General features: G+C 38.7%; 4 protein-coding genes across 7 annotated transcripts in view; 1 reads left to right on the top strand and 3 right to left on the bottom strand.

Moving 5' to 3' along the window:
• Eip74EF (Ecdysone-induced protein E74) overlaps positions 1 to 6,890 on the bottom strand; it is a 109,296-nt gene extending 102,406 nt beyond the window's left edge. Inside the window, exon 1 of the mRNA XM_034326414.2 lies at positions 6,187 to 6,890. The gene's annotated coding sequence lies outside the window, so the exon portion shown is untranslated. The remainder of the gene's footprint in view (positions 1 to 6,186) is intronic.
• A 153-nt stretch (positions 6,891 to 7,043) lies between these two features.
• LOC117605291 (uncharacterized) lies at positions 7,044 to 10,709 on the bottom strand. 2 transcript variants are annotated; one of them, XM_034326425.2, is made up of 4 exons: positions 10,498 to 10,709; positions 10,348 to 10,407; positions 9,590 to 9,781; positions 7,044 to 9,345 (listed from the first exon to the last, which is right to left on the bottom strand). In XM_034326425.2, exons 1-4 carry the CDS (start codon positions 10,621 to 10,623, stop codon positions 9,319 to 9,321), a joined length of 405 nt encoding a protein of 134 aa, XP_034182316.1. In that variant the 5' UTR covers positions 10,624 to 10,709; the 3' UTR covers positions 7,044 to 9,318. The 2 variants fall into 2 exon arrangements, with proteins under 2 accessions (XP_034182316.1, XP_034182315.1); XM_034326424.2 differs by lacking the exon at positions 7,044 to 9,345 and having other exon boundaries at positions 9,555 to 9,781; positions 10,498 to 10,708.
• A 314-nt stretch (positions 10,710 to 11,023) lies between these two features.
• On the top strand, positions 11,024 to 18,966 carry Ctr1A (Copper transporter 1A). 3 transcript variants are annotated; one of them, XR_013065238.1, is made up of 6 exons: positions 11,024 to 11,229; positions 14,992 to 15,201; positions 15,266 to 15,498; positions 15,619 to 15,648; positions 16,998 to 17,075; positions 17,351 to 18,966. XR_013065238.1 is itself a non-coding variant. In XM_076693275.1 (5 exons), exons 2-5 carry the CDS (start codon positions 14,992 to 14,994, stop codon positions 17,023 to 17,025), a joined length of 501 nt encoding a protein of 166 aa, XP_076549390.1. In that variant the 5' UTR covers positions 11,024 to 11,229; the 3' UTR covers positions 17,026 to 18,966. The 3 variants fall into 3 exon arrangements, 2 of the variants coding, with proteins under 2 accessions (XP_076549390.1, XP_034182314.1); XM_076693275.1 differs by having other exon boundaries at positions 16,998 to 18,966; XM_034326423.2 differs by lacking the exons at positions 16,998 to 17,075; positions 17,351 to 18,966 and adding an exon at positions 15,812 to 16,206 and having other exon boundaries at positions 11,025 to 11,229.
• Positions 16,471 to 20,465, bottom strand: Rab9 (RAS oncogene family member Rab9). The gene is made up of 3 exons (XM_034326422.2): positions 19,276 to 20,465; positions 17,946 to 19,200; positions 16,471 to 17,728 (listed from the first exon to the last, which is right to left on the bottom strand). Exons 1-2 carry the CDS (start codon positions 19,708 to 19,710, stop codon positions 18,940 to 18,942), a joined length of 696 nt encoding a protein of 231 aa, XP_034182313.1. The 5' UTR covers positions 19,711 to 20,465; the 3' UTR covers positions 16,471 to 17,728; positions 17,946 to 18,939.
• Between the last annotated feature and the right edge of the window lie 53 nt (positions 20,466 to 20,518).

Below are 20,518 nucleotides of genomic sequence, written 5' to 3' on the forward strand. Positions count from 1 at the left end.
TTCCCGAAACCGAGTTACGATCGCACCTCTCTGCTCGATTTGGCCCCTGCGAACGGTTCGACCGACCGAGACCCTGCGGTGTTAACGCACCAATAGTAGGCCAGTGTCAGTCAACGACATCGTTTTGATGGTTACCCAGCAGATTCGAAGCCTGTAAAAGGCGGCTGTGACTATCGACGAGTTCCTGGCCGGTTGTCGAATGGCGCACGGGGCCACTGGCCAATATTTGGGCCAATGTTAACGCTGCCCTCTGCGTGTACGCCGATTGCCTAATACCGGCTCGACATATGTACCCTATAATCAGAGATCTAACGATCGCTGCCGTACGATTTTGCCTAACTTACTCGATTCTAGTATCAAAACTAAAGTTTATTTAATTGACTTGCAATGCTAATACAACACTTTGAAAACCTCGGTCTGATTATCTCTCTGATAAACCACGAAGTAAACTAGCCATAAGACTTAACGACTTCCCTCACCTCCTGCGTGCAAAATAATCAAGTCAAGATGAAAGCGTGTTAGCGTTCAATGAGGCGAGTTCGTGAGCAAAGTCGATTCAATTTGAACGAACCGTTTCACGATCGCGGAAGAGGATGAGTTGTTCAGCTCTGCGTTTGGCATTTCCAAGTAAAATTATCTAACTCGATCGTACGAGCGGCGTGGATTCGAGACTTTCAAAATCTCGTTCTTGGCACTCGATCTACCTGCTCGATGACTTGTAACCATGGTCCTTGACAATTCGCACGTGCCATTGTGCTTTCTCATAGCTGGCTTCGGCCAATTTGCATTATAACTTCTCTTTCTAATAATACACTATCGTTTTTCGAACGTTTCGAACGCACCAACTTTGATCGATCATGGAGCACGCGATAAGCGGTGTTTCTTTTTCGTTCAGACGAACAACGAGACAAGAATTGACTTGCGTTCGTTCGCTTTTAATGGCCGTGTGCCTGGTGACCCGTGGTGTAAACTAAACCCACCGGAGAAAGTTGCCAGATACTTTCTCGTAGCTCTGTTCCCTCTTGCACGCTGCTCGATGCAGTCATTTTTAAACAGTTCCCGGTTCGTATCGATACGAGTATTCGTCCGATTTGATCGGTAACGTTTAAACGTTAGAAACAGATAAATTCGTATTAGAAATTTTACACTTTTCTCCGTTCAACGAACAGATAAAGGAACAGAAACTTGAAATTTATATACCGGCAGGCAATAGTTATAGTTAACCTGTATACATATATGCGTGGAATAACTTGCATATTTTAGAGAGAAAACAATTTTGTTTTGTAGAAAGTTTTCTTCGCCTATGAGATATCAATGCACGAATGGAGATATTTAATTACTGAATGTTTCAGAACTTTTTTTGAAGCGGTTCATAATTCATGGGGTCTTTCATGATGAAATGAAATAAAAGTTTGACGAATCAGCTAGGAGGTTTTCGTTCAGACGACGGCGGCAGTAATATCACAATGAATTGTATGGATGTTAGAATGGATCAAGAGAGTTGGATAAAAATGTCGAACCATTCTTGGCCAGTGTTACGAGCTCAAGACATTCAGCCGCTTCGCGGACCAGCGAGTTGATTTACTCGTTCGAGGGAACGAACTCGCCCGCGCTTCCATACATACACACATCTATACACACGCACACACAATCGCCTCCTCTTCAGAAAGGTATAGCCGTGGCTCTCTCTATGTATAAACCGAGCTATTATACTCGCAGGTACATCGCTCGCATAGTCGTCGAAGGAAAATCTTGGTCCTCCTACGCCTGTTCGTTAACTATTCATGCGAACACCACGGATAACCCGCGGTCGACCGTGATGAATTGGAAGTTACACGGTTTGCGAGGAAAATAAAAATTATTTAGTCAGCCTCCAGGCGAATAACTCATCCGTTTCGACCGTTCTATTTAAGATAAACCGCCATGGACTCGGTTAACTCATGATAATGAGCAAATTCCAACAGCTATGCACGGAGGGTGGACAATTAATAAATCTTCGAAACGATTCGCGTTTCTTACTCCATCGTGGAAGTAAAATTAACAAACTCTTCTACGCTATAAGAAAGCGAAGATACACAACGGTTGAATGCGATTCAATTCTTCCGTCGGTTGTTCTAAACAGAGAGAAGCAAGATTTTCGTGGATGCATCTTGGTGGATGCAACCAACCGTGACGTAGCTTTCATGCAGCAAACCCTGTGACGTCACTCATTCGATGACGTGTGGTCAACCGCGGTCAATGCACCAGGCCGACGTTTCTTGCAGGGCACTATAATGCTCGGTTCACTGGCATCCTCGATGTATGCGTTTATATACGTGCACATAGCTGCACCGTGGTGCATGTACGCGCGTTACACCGCAAAATACCGGGTGTTCATAAAATCATCTCTCTGTCCGCGTGCCATACCACGCGGAAACTTTCTTCGAGTTATCCCTTTCGCTAAGCTTCATGCTATTCACTGGCGTTTATCAATGAGCGTAATTACGCGTTCTCGAGGAACCAAATGGTAATTGGAAAAATCTCATTTCTAATATCAGCAACTGGTAAACATTCTTCGAACGAACCTTGTCCGTAAATTGAACGCTCTTAATACTTATTTATGCGTCCCTGAATAATCTTAATAACGCGAACCAAGTTTATACCCTTAGTTTTAATGTATGCCAGTCGTATGTTTTTCACTTCAACTAGTTTCGATTCATTGAAGAGCCGACATCGGTCTGGAGCACACGATCGCGTCCACGTTTAGAAATTCATAATACACAACGTCGCTGGGCGTCGTTTGAAATTCCAGCAGCGTTCATCGCTTATGCCAGCGATCAAAAATTCATGCACGTCGTTGACGCTGCTACCCTATATCCCCGTTTAACCACGCTTAACTTCATCGCGTTTCCTCTTTCGCGCCTTTCTACACTTGCGATTAACCCAACACCGGTAAATATTTGTATAATAATACGTGAAAAGATTGGTAGAGATCGGTCGACACTAGTAGTAGATGACGCGAATTATCGGGCAAGTAGAATGGTCGGCAACGTGGTCGGCCAAGTTCCGATAATCGATGATCGTGCACGCGCGTGCCGTACGCTATTCAAAAGTTACTTTTTCTCCTTCGTCACGCGTGACCAATAAGAGTTAATCTTCTGTATTTTTATTAAAGAAAAATTGTTGCGATTTATACCGTTTCGCTGACCGATAGTTGCCCCGTTTCATAATTAACACATTGAAATTATTGTCACTGGCTATTATTTCGTAATTAAATGTGGAGGTAAAAGAATCTAAATAAACTTGAATAAACGAATTAACTCGTGACCGGTCAACAATGTGTTAACAAATCTTGATTTTCGACAAAGAATTGTTCGCAGAACAAATGCCTTACGTAACACGAACGATTTTACTTTCGACTTTGTCTTCAAACAAAATATAAAAATGGTTTCCTCTCGTTTAACCGTATCTTATCAAGTTTCATAGAATTTCGCGCAAGAACCGAACGCCTTTGGTCGATTCTAGTACTCGAAAAATCGTGCAATGGTGTCTAGAAAGCATGCAAGCGAAAGGAGGTGTAACGATGTTGCGTAACAACCGCGAAAAAGCATCGCAGACTATTAATCCTCGACAATTATTACCGTGGCCGCGGCTACCTAATATCCCCCACTTTGTTAACAAAGAAATACGAGCTAGCTGTGTGAACAACCGATGGACACGCTTGTCTTCTTGCTTTCTAAAATCCTTATTTACCCGCTTGCTACATTTTTCTTACGTTTCATCTACGCTATTCGGCGCGAACTTCTCGAACAAACGTAACGCCTGATTAAAATTCCAAGTATCGATGAATCTACGAAACGTACAATCCTTAAGGTGCCGAGTGGTAGCGATGGTAAATTGAAAATTATCCATTTTTCGTCGTGATAATCGATGAAGAGGAATACACAGGGACGATTATCGAGAGCATCGTTGGGTCCAGGTTTGCGATAGAAGGAGAACCGAGTGGGTAATGCTGTACTGTTTGCGCCGGCCCTGCGGGGTCTCTGACCGCCCGTCCGCGCCTCTCAACTCGACTTGCTTGCTTGTCCATGCTCTCTGTGCGGCCTACCTACGGCTTATGGCTAAAGTCACGTCTCTCTTTCCGTCTTTCCTGCGACACTCTGTTGGACGAATTTCACGAAAAGCACACTTCTCCGTCGTGACAAAAGGGGAAACGTGAAGCACGACTCATTCCCTGCCTCGCCTAGACACTTTTCGAACATTCTTTCCCTACCCTATGTGCTCTCGATACCTTCCGCGATTCGCTGACGAAGCTTCCGGTTCGCTGTCTTTTCCTTCATTCGCAATTCTTACAATCCTCATGCTTTTAACCCTCTTCGCATCGGATAAGGCTACTCTTTTATGGATAAATATAACGAGCGAAGAATTCTTTACTTTTGTATCGAAAATCATGTCTCTCTGTTTAACGATTACGCAAATGCGTGCGCGTTTGCTAATTAGATCTGATTAGAATAATCAAACGATTCGATTCTGTTAATTTCACTTTTCATCGAAGCTGCGTTTTTACTTGTTATTTTCCTTTTTGCTTACAATGCATTGGAGAACGTGGTAGGAACGTGTGTATGCAACGGTTCGTAAACTTTCTCTGTAATTCGCGGCATATAGCCTGTACGCGTCTCCTCGGAATTATGATTTCCGCGATTCGTTATAAATATACGCTTTAACATGACGCTACCTAGCCATAACGCTTACTCGTTCTACGTAAACTTTCTGTAATCAGCTTGCCCGTTCCTTCTTAATTTCGTCCGCGCTTTCTCCCACCTCTTCTCTTCGTTCCGGCTGTAATTAACCGGCCTGCCGCGGGCACCATTAAAATTTTTAATAGAAATCGAAGAAAGCGCGAACGAGATCGCGAACCGTGAACGAGAATTTATACGAAGACGAACCATTGTGATACAGAAAGTAATCGTGTTAATTTTAACACACCAACTTCTTAATAATTAAGCTCCAAAATGTCTTGCTGTACGCGAAAATCAACGTATTTAAAGACGTTCGATACGAGATATGCTCTTCCGCGCATCGGGAAGAATTTTTGAAAATTTCCTTGAATTTTGCTGCCAAGTTTTCAAGTTCACGGAACGAGTCTTTTTTACTAAATCAAAGGAAGGTTACAAAATTGCATGACGACACTTGCAACATCCGGTGTGTCTGCGCTATAGAGCCGCCCGTATGGTTTAAATATCGAGATAAAGTACGAAAGATATTCTAAAGAAGAGTTAAATATTGACGCGATGTGGTTCGACTCGAACGTAGAATGTTACGAATCTATTTTAGTTCCAAGTAAAGGGATAGCTGTTCGGTTCGTTCCAGCGTGTTTTGCTAGGAACATAAACAAGGTACCAAGAATACTGGGCGAATAGAATCGAATGGGTAAAGCAGTTATCGGTTGTCGGTTGTTCCCGTGGCGCTCGAAAACGTCGCGCAACGAACAGAAACGGTGGAAAAGTTCCTCCAAGGAATTGGGTCGCTGCTGGTCATTCTCGGAGAACCGACACTTTTTCCACGACTGGCCGAAACTTTCGACAACGTCCTAGTCCGTCTTAAACCGTACGGTCAATGATCCCACCCTGCCCCGATTTCACCAATTTCGCTCAAAAAAGAAAAAAAAATACGCCTTCCAGTTTCGTTATTAACCTAAACGCGACGCACATTGCATTTCCGCTGGAAACATGGCAACGAAAAATCTATAAAAAGCGCCATGTTGTTTGTTCGAACGATACGTTTCGATTTTCCTTCGATAAACAAGCGCGATACTGTTTCGATTAATCGAAGTATAGTGGACCGAATGTAGCGTCGAAGTACGGTAGACCGAATCTACACCTAAAGTACACTGGACCGAAGCTACTCTCGAAGTACGGTGGACCGAATTTACACTCGAAGTACTATGGACCGAAGCTACTCTCGAAGTACGGTGGACCGAATCTACACTTGAAGTACTATGAACCGAAGCTACTTTCAAAGTACGGTGGACCGAATTTATGGTTAAGAACTGAAGTTAAGGATTTGAAAAAACTGTCATTTGACAGTCGTAATTCTGTACACGAGTCGAACACTTTGATTAAACAACACTGTACCGTAGTTTTATTTATCTAGATATCAATAGCTCGCTCTCGAATCGCAGTTAAATATGAAATAAGTCTCACTCACCGATCGAGGACGCGCCCGTGACATCTGGATCCAGCAGACTCGCAAACCCTCCTGCTTCACGGTTGTCAGCAAAATTATCGGTTGATCTGTCGGCTCGGTATTCAATTCACTTTAAGTCACCAACTGACAAACCACCCACACACTGCAACGCGCACCGTCCTTGTAGCAATTTCTCTCCGGTTAACCGTACTCTCCACGATGCACCGAGGGTTCGTTTCGATTCGATTCGATTCCGCGACAACGTAGCGACAATAATTACGAAAAGTACAATCGCAACCGGGTCGTCGTGTCCGTTTTCGGTGTCACTCGGTGAACAATTCGAACCGTAGATCGTTCTGTTACGTTCCGGCGGTTTAGCCGGCACGTGGTCGCGTATGAAACACTTTCAGCCTGGCGGTCGACAGAGCCCACGCGTCCCGTTTGCTTGTAATCGCGCGTTCGACTGAGCGGCCGAGTACTCCCGAAGTCCCTTGCTCTCGCTCGTGCCGTCTCTTCCTGCTCGCGCTTAGCCAATCGTCTCTCTCCTACGTTCGCCTACTCTGATTTGCTGTCCCTATCTCGCGGAGCCCCCACTTTTTCCTTGTCGCTCCAACCAACTTGTTCGTGTCTGTTCGCTCAGCTATCGCCATCTTCGTTGCACTCACTCTCCTTGTATTTTTTCTTCGTTATCACTGCCTCTCTCTGTCTCTCTCTCTCTCTTTCTTTTGGTTCTTCTCGCTCTCCCCTCGACTTTTCACCGTCTTCTAACAAATATGCTTCATCGTACGAATAAGAAAATACTCGATTCCAAAGTTTCTTATACGACGAATACGTATCGATTATCAATAATTACGAAGCATGAAACGATCCGATCGATGAGTCGATCATTTTTTTTTTTCACGAACGATCGTGCCTGCTGCTTCTCTCCCTCACTGTTTGCGCTTCATTTGAATACTTTCCCTGCTTTCTTTCGCGACATGCGCGTATTACGTCACGCATCAAGCCTCGCATAGATGTTTTCGATTGATCGTTTCCTATTCAGCGGCCAACTTCATTTCTCCCGCTCTTTGGGCTGGCACAGTCTTCGCCGCAATGGAAGATCCTGCGAGTCCCTAGACCGTTCGTAATCGTTCGAAAGAGAAGCTTCTCGTCCATCTTCCTTCTCGACACTCTCATTTTCTTCGAGCTGTATCACGATGCAGCGAAACGCGGTAGATTTATTATCTGTTACGTCGTGTAATGTCTTTTGAGGCAGGTTAGGGTGCTTAACTCAACATTAGCCGTTCAGGTGTACCCCCTACGGCGGCGGTGTTCTGCATTCTACCCGGTGAAATCGGTTGACGCGCGCGATCAACCTCGCTAAATCACTAGCCGAGCATTAACAACTGTTGCAACGGTATAGAACGTTTTATTGCGTATAATTCGCGTCGAACTCGCGCGACTCGATTAGCTTCGCGACGCTTTGCTTCGCAGGCAGCGGCCATAGCACGGAGTAGCGTCAGTCCGGCCTCTTACGAAGCGATCTCAAGAAAGGGTGGACACTGATATCGCTTCAAGGTCAAATGGAAGTTTTCTATGAGCTACATCTGGGCCAGTAGGTCAAGTCGATGTTAGAGCGACGCGAAATAGATCGTGCGTGTCGAAATTGCTTGCGTTTTCGTTCACAGATACCGTTCGGCTTACGCGTAAATTAAGAACCGATAAGCGACCCGCCCTATCGATCAATACGGAAACGTCGCAGACATCTAGATTAGATTTTATTTTCTGCATCGATTTTTATCAACAAGATTGCGGTTACAAATTTTACGAACGAATTGCAATGTTTCGTCGATCGATTCTCGGTATAAGCACTTAAATTTTCTACGCGTTTGTTCGACAACAAACGAACGAGGGATGTTTCTTCCTTCTCGTACCCGTGGAAAAACGGTAAAGATCGATCACGGCTATATAGCAATGGCGTAGTAGTAGAATCACGAAGCCAGTTGGATAATCCTTGTAGACGATACCATCTACCTTGAATGTTATGATTTATGCGTCTAATATGACCGGTATTAATTCATAAATCCGGAGGGTATTACCATCTACGAAACTCGCGATTCATAAATCCCGAGATTTATGCGCGCAATACCAAACACGAGATGGAAACGTTCGCTCGGTTGCCCGTGATGTGGTGCAGTTAAATTAACCTTGAAGCGATTCAATTGCTCGAATAAAATTACAAATCTTTGCTACTCGCTTCTTAACGTAGTGCCGTGATTAAATATTCCACGATCTTGGCGAGCGGTGGACAACGGCAAGAAGAAAACGATTTGCTCCAGTGGGCAAGTCTTGAACCGTTTTCGTTCGATTAAAAACTCACTGTGGCCGCCGGTAGCCTGATCGTTACCCAACGGGCCAAAGTATATTCGACAAAACAATTTGCAATTCCATAGTGACATCAGAGGCGAAGATCTTCAACCGTGGAGGAGATGGAGGTCGTTGCTAGAGGAGGTGGTGGTGGTGGTGGTGGTGATGGAGAAAGAGAAAGAGGAGGTGGAGGAGGCACACGGGTTCGCTTTTGCCTGAGCGTACCCGTTCGTTCACCCTAGCGGGGGCACCAACCTGGCTTTACTTCAGTTACACGCCGAGAGAGCCGGCGCTGTATATAGGTATATAATACATTCTCGCGTGTACTTACACCTAGTATAGGTAGGTATACGGAGTGTACAGAGAGTGTCCCGGTCGAGCATGATGTGGTTCCATGGCCCTTTACGAGCGAGGCGGGGTACCGACTTGCCCCGTTCTCCAAAGAGAAAGATGGAAAACGTTGCGAGAGAAAGGGACACGGGGCAGGCAAGCCCTTGTGGTTCGATCGCTTTGGACGAGCCACATGTACTTTCAAAGAAATTTTATACCCCGATATAGACGTTACCGTCAGTTGGGGCAAAATTTGAACGCTTCTTGCCAGTTTGAATAGTTTCGTCGATTCCATCCGATGAATTGAGAGCGCGTGGAACAAACATTTTATCCTCTCCATCCTTTTTTCTCTTTTTTTTCGTTTCCACTGTACATAATTTTCCGATGACGCGCAGTTTGCATTGCTCGGCTTGTCAGAAGGGTTCTTGACCTAACACGTGGTGATTCCGAAACGCTGACTATTCATAATAATGACGCTTATTTACTGGAGGATTGCTGAAACAGCTGAATTCACCACGCTTTCATATTATTACGATATTTAAGAATCATAGAACTATCTTGTTTTATATGCAGAAAATATTTATAATTTTTTATTTATTTTTTTTATATAATCTCAATATTATAGAGCTACTAAGTATGTGTATTTAACAGTTATTAATAAATAAGCTTAAATAATATAATCGAAAAAGAAATTTATAAGAAAGGGTTAATGATTTTATGAAGAATAACGACCGGTATGTGTGCTAACCATTCTAATGGACACTGGATCTGTTACTGTATCTGTTGGACTGGATCTTTGTTGTTGATGCGAATAGCTCACTTCCATATCAATTTCGTCTAATTCTTCTTCCTCTTCTTCATGGGTATCTGATTCCTCTTCTTCTTCTCCTTCGCCTTCTTCTTCCTCCTCCTCCTCCTCTTCTTCCTCGGATCCTCTGAACTACACATGATTCCATTTGTATGATATACAATGTCTATTTTCTCAGGAAAAGTAAAAATAAACTACAAATTAAGCGTATCGTAAACCCATCGTGTTGCAACCCTTATTTTTGTATATTATTTAAATCTCCATCAATTTGAATTTTGAAAACAGTACTGCTGTCGCTATCTGGTGACGAACGATCAAATCTAGCGGCAGATCACCGGTACTAGCAGAATTAAATTTCAATTTTCCCGTTTCTTGTACCGTTTAACTTTTTCCACTTGTTAAGATCCGTAAAAATTTCAAAAAAATACGTGGTACCAAATTATCTTCATCAATAAACAAATTGTGAAATATCAAATTATTTTCTATCATAGTTCAACAGTACGTCGCTAAATGGCGCTAATGGTATTGTTTTCAGAGCGCGATTAACCACTAATAGCATTGTGGTATAATATTAAATTACAACTGTAACAGTATCAAGCAAAGTAGGTTTCCCTAAGGAAAATGTTCGCGGTCCTCCTCGGAGGCTTTCCCTTAACAGTTTCCTTAAAGATATTCCAATAAAAGTAAGGTTAACTTACATCACTGACTGTTTTTCCAATCGGAATGTGGTCATAACCTTGTACTCGAACGTGCTCTCTCTAAAATAAGTCACAAGAAAGAAGCAATTAGTAAAAATTCATTTATACAGTACCCATTTACAATAATTCGTCAGTTTATAACATGCGTACCCATGCTTGATGTTCTGCTTCAAGAGCAGCCACTTCGCTTTCGTCGTCGCATGGCCTGTCAGCATTAAACCACAAAGGATCTGTGGTTCTGGGTTGTAAATTAGGCCACAATGGCATAATAGACATAATGCAACACGAAATTATGTACACCAAACACTGGCACTGTCGATACTTTAACTGTCAAATTACGCAAAATATACAAACGCCGTGCGCATGCGCGAAGCCCATGTGGATTTGAATTCTGCGCATTTCGTTCTGAATTCAAATCATGTTTCATACTTTAACGTTATAACAATGAATATTACAATATTTCGAAGGCAAAAACTATTTTAAAATCCTTCATAATATTCGCACAAGTTGAATCACTGAACAGTGAATTATGTATTGCGGTTTTTTATTACTCCCAGCTACATTCTAAAAAGAGCGCATGCATGGCGCATACTTTTTGCGCCATCTATTGTAATGGTACGGAAATGGTCCCGTTGCTGCTCTAGTGTCACGTGTTTACGCGCCGAAACCATTAAGCCCAACTCTTCGTTATTTTACATCTACGGCGATGGACGAAGCCGTGAAAGTTGTGTGCAGTTTATTAATGGATCTGTGATAGACTGTTTCACCGTTCACGTAGAGAAACCTGCGAATGTGTATTTTTTTCATTCATCATTATTACACGCAAGTATTCTCATAGAAGAGAAGTATTTCCCGTGACATAACCTCGATTTTTTAAAAAAGGTGAGTACTAGATTTGCTAACCTTTCGTACATAAAATTAGGGCACTCTGATGTAATTATTAGAAAGTGACATGATTGTTTTTCAAATTCAATTAATCCTTTCTATTCGTATATATTACTATCTTCGAGTTTCATTACATACTTATATTGACAGTTAGTTTAATTAGTAGAATGTAATAAGAAAGAAACAGGACAGCATTGTAGCATTGATGTAACATCTGCATCTGTTTTAAAGACGATCGGTAACGCGTTAATATTTTCACTTATTCTTTCAAGGAAATATAGAAAGTATCGCACTTTCAGAAAAATAAAAGTACCTCGATTTCTTTTCTTCAGGAATGTATGTAAACGATACGTGTTACGGGTACACGAATCGGTGATAGTTCTGACTGATAAAAAGTGAATGTATCATTAAATTCTCCAGTCGCTATGTGACTCAACTCCCTTCTCGTCTAAAAGTTTATGAAGTTTCTCTTCCCCATATCGAACATGACTTTATGATTCAGTGTTTGCCATACGAACTGGGTATAGATTGACATTTTTGTCCAGAAACCTCGGATTCAACCTATCGGGTTAATTAATCACAGTTAACTGTCATCGATTCAATTGAAACCAATATCGTACGCTCCCGGTTCCCTTTCAATTTTCAATCTACAGGATGTTTGAAATAACAACATGTTCCGGCGTCGTAATGGAACTAAATGGGATACGTGGAATAAAGATGCGCGGAAATCATTGGAAATCTATTTTGTCTCACGATTTCAATGATCCGTATACCTTCATAAAAATTAATCAATAATCGAAACATCTTCTGGGAGAATGATATCGCGTGGTTCTCTCCTGGAAGCTTGGTATTTCAATATAAGAATTCTTGAGCACCATCATATTGTCGACAATGCATTCGTGTAGGATTTCACGCCTCACTTTTCACGTATACCAGATGGATTACCTTCCTACGCCGAAATTATTTCATCATTCCTCTAACAAAAGATAATTCAAACCAAATTGCTGAAAAATATTTTCGTTCACTTTAATTTGCATTGCAAACGGATTTCCTATTTTTTACACTAACGCTTATCTCTACCGCTTATTTTAATCACGCGTGATTTCTTCGACGAAATTGCTAACCGCAGACAATAATGTGTCGCGTTATCAGAGTGTTCCCCTTGTTTTCAATTCTTTTTTTACCAGCTTATACCGAATAAAATTTCCCTAACAGCGTTGCCTTTTTTTTGTTGAATTTCCATGTTTTTTCCTGCTGCCGTCGAACAATGGCGTTTGTTCAGCTTGTTCAAGGATAACGAAATATAAGGTGTAATTACCTGATACATACCGAGCGTTAATTTTAAATACACGAAGAATGGTATTCCAATTACCGTGCCTGACAGACATGGAATAAGCTTCTGTGATACCAGAAATTCAATGAGATTGTTTGTAAATATTACGATGTACGTACTGGGGGGACTATTCTTCAAGGGTACATCGATAAACTGAATCGGTTAATCGAACAGTAAGATTGATCAGTCCCTACAAATAATCAGAATCCATATCTAACATTGAAAATAATGTTAGCGGTGTATGCTTTCACTTTTCGAAAAGTAAAAATAAACTTGTTATTTTCGAACTTATCTTTAATCTAAAATCCTCGCTTCACTTCCTTGTTATATTTCTTTCCGTGCAATTATGCAAATAACATAGCCCTCCTTCGATGAAATTGTTATCACGTTAAAACGTAATGATTGCCTTCTGCGTAAATATGTTGAAATAAGAAAGGTAAAAATATCGTTTCCGCAGTTTATTGTTTCATGTATTTTCTCTTTCGTGCCTCGGCAGAGAACGGAATGGTAAAACGAACGCCACGTAGGATATTTATACAAATCAAATATTTGTTCATTATGGATGAACGATTAATAACATGTACAAACGAATCGTGACGAGTTTTCGTGGATTATCGTTTTCTGTTGCAAAACGTATCGCATTTCTCTTCCAACAAGGAATATCATTTTCCCGTTATGTATGCACAGGGTGTCCCAGCCCAAGAAGTGTGACAGAGCCGTTATTCTTTAACTATTAATGATACAAAAAATTGTTGAAATTGCACGGTAAAATGGGAACTATGTTTTGGCCGAAGTAATAAAGTTGGCAAAAGTCAAGTTTTACCATATATCTTTTTTCAGATCATGTGATAGTACTTCTCAAGACGAATTCATTAAGCTTTGATTTTAATTAGTTCTCAAGATATAACGCTTACAAATTTCCCGATTTTCAGTAGATGCGTCTCGATTCGAGTAGCAAGTCGTAAAAGCGGCCCTATTGTTGCGGCAAATGCCACAGCGGTGGTCTACCCTAGGAACCCAAAGAATAAGAAACCGCAACAATAGGGCCACTTTTACGACTTGCCACTCAAACCGAGACGAATTTACTGAAAATCGGGAAATTTGTAAGCGTTATATCTTGAAAATTAATTAAAATCAAAGCTTAATGAATTCGTCTTGAGAAGCACTATCACATGATCTGAAAAAAATATATGGTTCCATTTAAAAAACAAAACTTGACTATCATATCTCTTATCTATGCAAAAGATTTTTCACTTCGGCCAAAACATAGTTGCCATTTTACCGTGCAATTTCTATATCAACAATTTTCTGCATTATTTAATAGTTTCGAATATTAAAACAGATCAGGGCTAGCCACTGTTCCTGTGGAAACAAGATTTTTTCCAGACTTTCAGAAATTTCTTGTTATATATTCAGTGACTAGTTCATCGGTACTTTTACCGTACCTAATGGCTACTAGAACGGAATGTCGATGGTGGTACCTCTAGTCCGGGCCACCGTATCTGATCTTGAGGAAATCTGCTTTAGAAAGTACGCCGACTAACGTTTTTCTTTTTTATTCGTTCTCTTTGTTCGTGTATCACGAGATACCAGTCGTGAACTCGTTTCTTCGGTTCCAAACACGTTCGTGACTGATCCGGCAAACTGCCGTATTGAGAGCAGCACGTTAACTAATCGAGGAAAAAATCATTTGTTGAAAGTTCAAAATGTCTCACGGTTCATTGAGAAATCAACTTGGTAACAATTCTTTGAACCTTCATATAATTTCTGGTTATCGAACGATTACGTAACGATGTTGTTTCAGGGTATAAAAAATAGATAATACCACGCAAAGAAAATGTATTTATCGATGTTTCAATTCACCGATGTACATTTATCGTTGCAAAAATTTCATATTCCATGTGATATCGATTACGCGGTATACGTACTCTTGCTATCAATGTTCTCCGTTACAAAGCGAACGGAATCAATGTACAAGCAACAGGTGTTCCCTCTTTTATGCAGTCCGTTTTTAAATCAGTTTATATTAACGAAAAAAATGTATTTACTGGTAAAATTTCGATACGCGATTTATCACACCGAGGGCACGACATCTTCACCCCTTTTCTGTTGATCATCGTGTTATGTGCCAATAAATATTCGATAAGTACCTATTTGCAGTGGTCGTATATAAATCACAACCGGTAAAATCCGACAGGCATCTGGTCTTTGGTCTCGATAACAGTATCTTTTCAATAATATGAAAAATAAGTCACAATTATGCGGATGATGTATTATAGAAACAATTTCAATCCTTTACAGTTGTATCGCTCGATTTTCGCAAAACCTCCTAATCTATTTATCGTATAACTTAACGCATCGAATTCTCTGATTAATCAACTTTACGTATGTACTTGAAAAAATTAATCGGCGCCTCTTCTTTGCAGATGTCTCACGACCATATGGCACACCTAATGAATTCGTCGGGTGGGCAGATGAGCGGTGATACTCATGCATTCCACGGAGATATGGATCATTCGAATATGCACGAAAATATGCATGCTTCTATGCAGCATAATCATATGAACCATGAGAGTATGGATCATACTGGCCATGCTGTTGAAGCATGTGCCGATATGGGGATGCATGGTATGTCGGTACGTATCGTACATAAGTGATAAAATTATTGTCTTGGTTGTAAAACAACGATGGTATTTGCAGATGACTTTTCACGGAGGGTACTGTGAACATGTATTGTTCGAATCCTGGAGAATCTCGTCGATCGGAGGGCTCGTTGGCTCGATGATCGGTATAATGATCATGGCTGCACTTTACGAAGGTTTAAAGTATTATCGTGAATATTTGTTCTGGAAGACTTACAATGCGCTTCAGTATCGAAGTGTCACGATGCCTCCAGAAAAGAACGTCGTGGCTGAAGATAATCGAGTCGTACAGTAAGTTTGAGTTCTTGTTTCTTCACCTTACATTCGAGTACATGAGAAATTGCTATTGATTGTTAATTTGAATTTTATTTTACTTTATTTTTATTTTATTTTATTTTTTTTTATTTTTAGTATGGTTGGAGAAGTAATTCACAAACAACCGTAAGTAAATGAGAAATCAATCTATTTGTTTTACCTGTGTTTTCTGATTTTAATGCTTAAATGCCTTTTTAATGATCTTAATTTTTCTTTAAATCAGTTGCATTTTTTATCGCTGACCCTAAAATTGGTTGGAAATTAATATATTCTATATAAATTTGTGCAGGCCCACAATGTTATCATGGATGCATACATTTCAAACATTGTTACACATTGTGCAAATTGTGCTGTCATATTTCCTTATGCTGATCTTTATGACTTACAATGTGTGGTTGTGTTTTGCTGTAGTATTTGGTGCAGCAATTGGTTACTTCTTATTTGGATGGAAAAAATCTGTTATCGTAGATGTTACAGAACATTGTCATTAGTTAATTATGTGTTTACAATATACTGTATTTTCACGACAAAAATGTACATAAGTGTACATTGCCACGAAGTTCATATTGCTCAGAGGAACTTGAAAATAATTAATTACATATAGTGAACATCTGCAGGAAGTATAATTATCCTAAATTTGTATTTACAGAAATATATAAAGGAAAAGTTTTTAGTTTAAGTTTATTCCTATGCATAGTTATTTTATGCATACAGAATGCAACAATTTAGTTGCTTGTTAAAAAAGATAGCATGATTTAATCATTATTACGTAAAAAATATCTATAAAATGCAAATTTGTATACAAAAATATTGGAAGATTGAACCTTTGATTTGAACTATAGCACACTTCATTTGTAAATATTATTAAGAACTTCAAAAATGAAAAAAATACCATAAGATACGCGCACACTTTTCTCCAAACTTTTACACTCTTAATTTTATATTATAATATATTTTATAAATATTTACTCTTTAATCGATTTTAATGTTTGAGACAAAAGTGTGTAAAAGTATCTTAAATGTCGCATACATTACGACGTATTGTTACAATATAACGTTATCGACGACTGTATTATTAAAAATTATTTTAGAAACTATTTTTATTTATAAAATGTAAAATAATATAAATATAAATTCACTTGTGTAATTAAAATTCGAAATAAGGAATCAGTGATACTTGATCAATACATTTTATCAGTTTTAAACAAGCACAGAGTATTTTTATTTTTCCTGCAAAATCGATTTTTAAGCTTATAAAATTCAGTAAATATAGACACAAATTATTACTTAAAATGTACTATAAAAATCTAGGCTGCCATTTTGACAAATATAAGATAATAATAAATAAAGTGTCGTATAATAAATGCAACACATATTGTACATAAACGATTTTTATAAAATCATTAAGAAAACTCATGTAGGATTAATAATGTGTAACATAATTCTGTTAACAGAATTAATTTTTTATATAATAGAACAGTTGGTCAGATATTTCCATCTTGATATGGTTAAATTCTATAATGCAGTTTGCACCTGAACCAACACATTATTGGGTAAGATGCCAGAAATTTATATATCCCACATGTAGCTATACAAAAAGCACCAGCATGCAAGTCACATTTATAATAAATGCGAACCTTTTTTTTCCATTTGAAATAATCTTCAAATTACAATAATGTTATCTACTACTTATCTTCTGTATGTAAAGCATTATTAAAGTATTAAGTAGCTCTTAGGTAAGTTACAGTGCTTTAGAAATGCATTTCATACACGTAAGGTTGTACAAAAAGCTTTATTTAATGTGTTTATAATACTATTAATTTTGTAGGAAAATCTTTAAACATCGACTGCAGAGCATTCCAAGAGCAGCAGAGTACGTTTTGTTGTATATATGTTTCAAAATCATATACGAATGTGTAAACACGATTTAAAAGATTTTCCGACAAATATATCTTACTACCACTGCCCTTAGTTTGTGCTGCAATGATAAGGCAAATTTAGATTACAAAGCTAAATTACATTTTATATATCTATTTCTTATTTATAAAGCAGTTGATGATACTGATTATAACTATCATTATTATTATTATTTTATCACAAGCCAATGGTGTACGAAACACTTAAAATACTGTTTGTAGCTCAAGAGCTGCACAAAGCGTGACACGAGTAGGACGTTCAATTTGACCTTACACTTTACAGTCGCATTCTGGAAATATCAACCACAATATGTTATTTCTTTTGCGTAATTTGTTCGTTCAAATTTACAGTTAATGGAACTAAACAATGTCATTAAAATTAATAAAATTAAATAAGTCTGATTTATGCAAATGTCATAAATATGTTCATTGGCAACATAAAGCATATTTATTGTAATTAAAAACTGAATATAATAAAGAGAAACTACTTGTAATATTAAAATTCACCTTATTATGATGAAAGATTGCAGACAGGCAAGAGATCTCTTCAAATAATTTTGTTAGACCTAGAAGAAAAAGCATGATACATGCAAAATTGTCATTAATATTATTAGTAGCAAACAAATATCTCCATTTTCGTTCAACCTATTATCACTTTAGATACTTTAAAACTGTTGCCAATGGTGATGAATCAATTTTCAGGGATTAGATGAAATATTAGTAAGAGATAAGCGTTGTGTAGGTCAAAGAAAAAGGAATAAAGTTCTTATATTTCTATAATATAATGTCCTTATATGTCCTAAATACAGTGATCATCACTTTTAAGAATTCATACAGTTTGCAACGCAATGTACTCTTTTCAGGTACAGTATTGATCCGTAATAAGCAACAGTTTTCCGGCTTGAAATAAGCAAATTTCTATTCCCACCTTTTCGTTTAATGTCGCCCGCAAAGTGAGAGGTCCGTGAAAGCGAGAAGCCGATGTTTTGGGTAATAAATTGTCACGCTCGACTGAGCAGTGACATCGGTTAGTGGAAGAAGTATGGAATATATATAATGCTTTCTCAGTCTAGCATATTTGCCTTGAAATAAGCGAAATAGTGCGAGAATGAGAGGGCATGCTATATTCTATCCTTGTTCAAAAAATAACATCCTTGCTCGGCCGATCACTTTATGATTTGCCGCTACCTCGGATTTCTCGCTCGTTTCTCGTGTTCTCTATCGGCCCGTTTCGAGAACAAAGTCGAGCCGAATAGCATACCTGATCCGTAATAAGCAACTGGCCAGACCCGAGCGTGTTGCTTATTACGAGGCAATCCTGTATAAACATATTCTATCTGCTCGTTCCAAGAATACCAGCTTCCATCACAAAAATTATTTGTTATGCTTCTCTTTTTACCGCTCATTTCCTTCAGATTTCATAATTGTGGGTTTTGAGAAATATGATTCATGCATTATGTTATGAAAACATAAAAAATATTTAAAATCTTATATCTATCACCTACTCAGCACCAGACACAGGCATACAACAACTTGAACGATGAGGAGACTGTTGTTTAGAAAGATCAACAGTATCTTCTACTAATGGCCGCTCAAGTCTAGCTTCAAGCTGTGCCCAAGCAGCAACAGCTGCCCCAAATGCTGCTTCAACATTAGTTGCATCTTTTGCAGATGTTTCTACTAATGGAGGATCTCCATTTTCTGCACACCAAGCTTCAGCTTCTTCAGTAGAAACTTGTTTCTCAGACTCTGGAACATCCACCTACAAAAATTGTCTCTGTGTAGTTTATTAATGGTAAACAATATTATATAGCATTAATTATTACTATCTAATTACTTTGTTTCCAACAACTATGAATGGAAATGTTGATCCTTCCTGAACATCTGCATAATAAAGAAATTCTGACCTCCAAAGTGCTAAATTTTTAAAACTTGTTCTATCATCAACTGCATAGGTCAAGAGACAAATATCAGATCCCCTATAGAATGGAGTTCTAAGGGTTTTAAATCTTTCTTGTCCAGCTGTATCCCATATTTGAAGGGTATACGCTTCTCCATTAATTTCAATATCCTTATTTAAGAACTCTACACCAATGGTATGAAAACTATGTTCATCAAAGTGATTTGATACAAATCTGTTCATAAGACAAGACTTTCCAACTCCACCATCACCAAGAATCACCACTTTTAGAAGTGTAGATCTTTGAGAATTACGATTTTGTAGATTCCCACCTCTAGGTGTGTTTACTGCAGTTGAATTGTTTCCTGACATTTTCTTTACTTTTTGTATTTTCAGAACAATAAACAATATATGTTCAAAAATATGATTATAAATATATATTTTTCACATATCACTGCCTTTGATATCGAATCATTAATCTGTTGTACTAGTTTAATATCGTTCGTATACAGCGATCCCTTGTCAACGTAGTAGGAATCAGCTGATTCTAATATCAAATAAGTCAATCCACTTTTTCTCATACAACATACATTTTAAATTATAACATATTCTCATACACAATTCTTAACTGTATCTCTTTCCTTTGTGCAGTTAAATAATTATATCGTTTAAAACACCAGGATAGTGATTTTCATTTCATGACGAAGCATAACCTTCCCGTTTGACATGAACATTTTAGCGTCGATTTAAGCAGAATTCAAAGAAGTTCTACAGATGAGATTCTAGTTTATACTTTTGTAGAGGGTGTGTACTTCATCATGTTCATTTTTTAGATCAATCGTTTCAACGAAGTCGTAATACCTCGGAAAGATGCCCTTCGGTACTGAATCATACCCATCACCGAGTAAAATTGCAATTTTTTTAAATAGGTACATGTATGTATATATATCGTGTGTTCACTTGAAATCATTTGACAACAGTAAGAAACATGAAAAATCTTTTAAAATTTTCAAACAACTAAAATGTATCACTGTCTTTAAGCATTTTCGTTGTGCGCAAAGTATTTGACACTTTGCAGACGACAAAAGCAGCGACTACAGTCACTGACAAAAGAAACGCCCATGTTTGTAGTTGAACGTTCAGGATGAATATGGCTACCTAAAATTATAAATAATATTAG

Source organism: Osmia lignaria, chromosome 3 (genome assembly GCF_051020975.1).
Source record: "Osmia lignaria lignaria isolate PbOS001 chromosome 3, iyOsmLign1, whole genome shotgun sequence".
Lineage (NCBI taxonomy): Eukaryota > Metazoa > Arthropoda > Insecta > Hymenoptera > Megachilidae > Osmia > Osmia lignaria.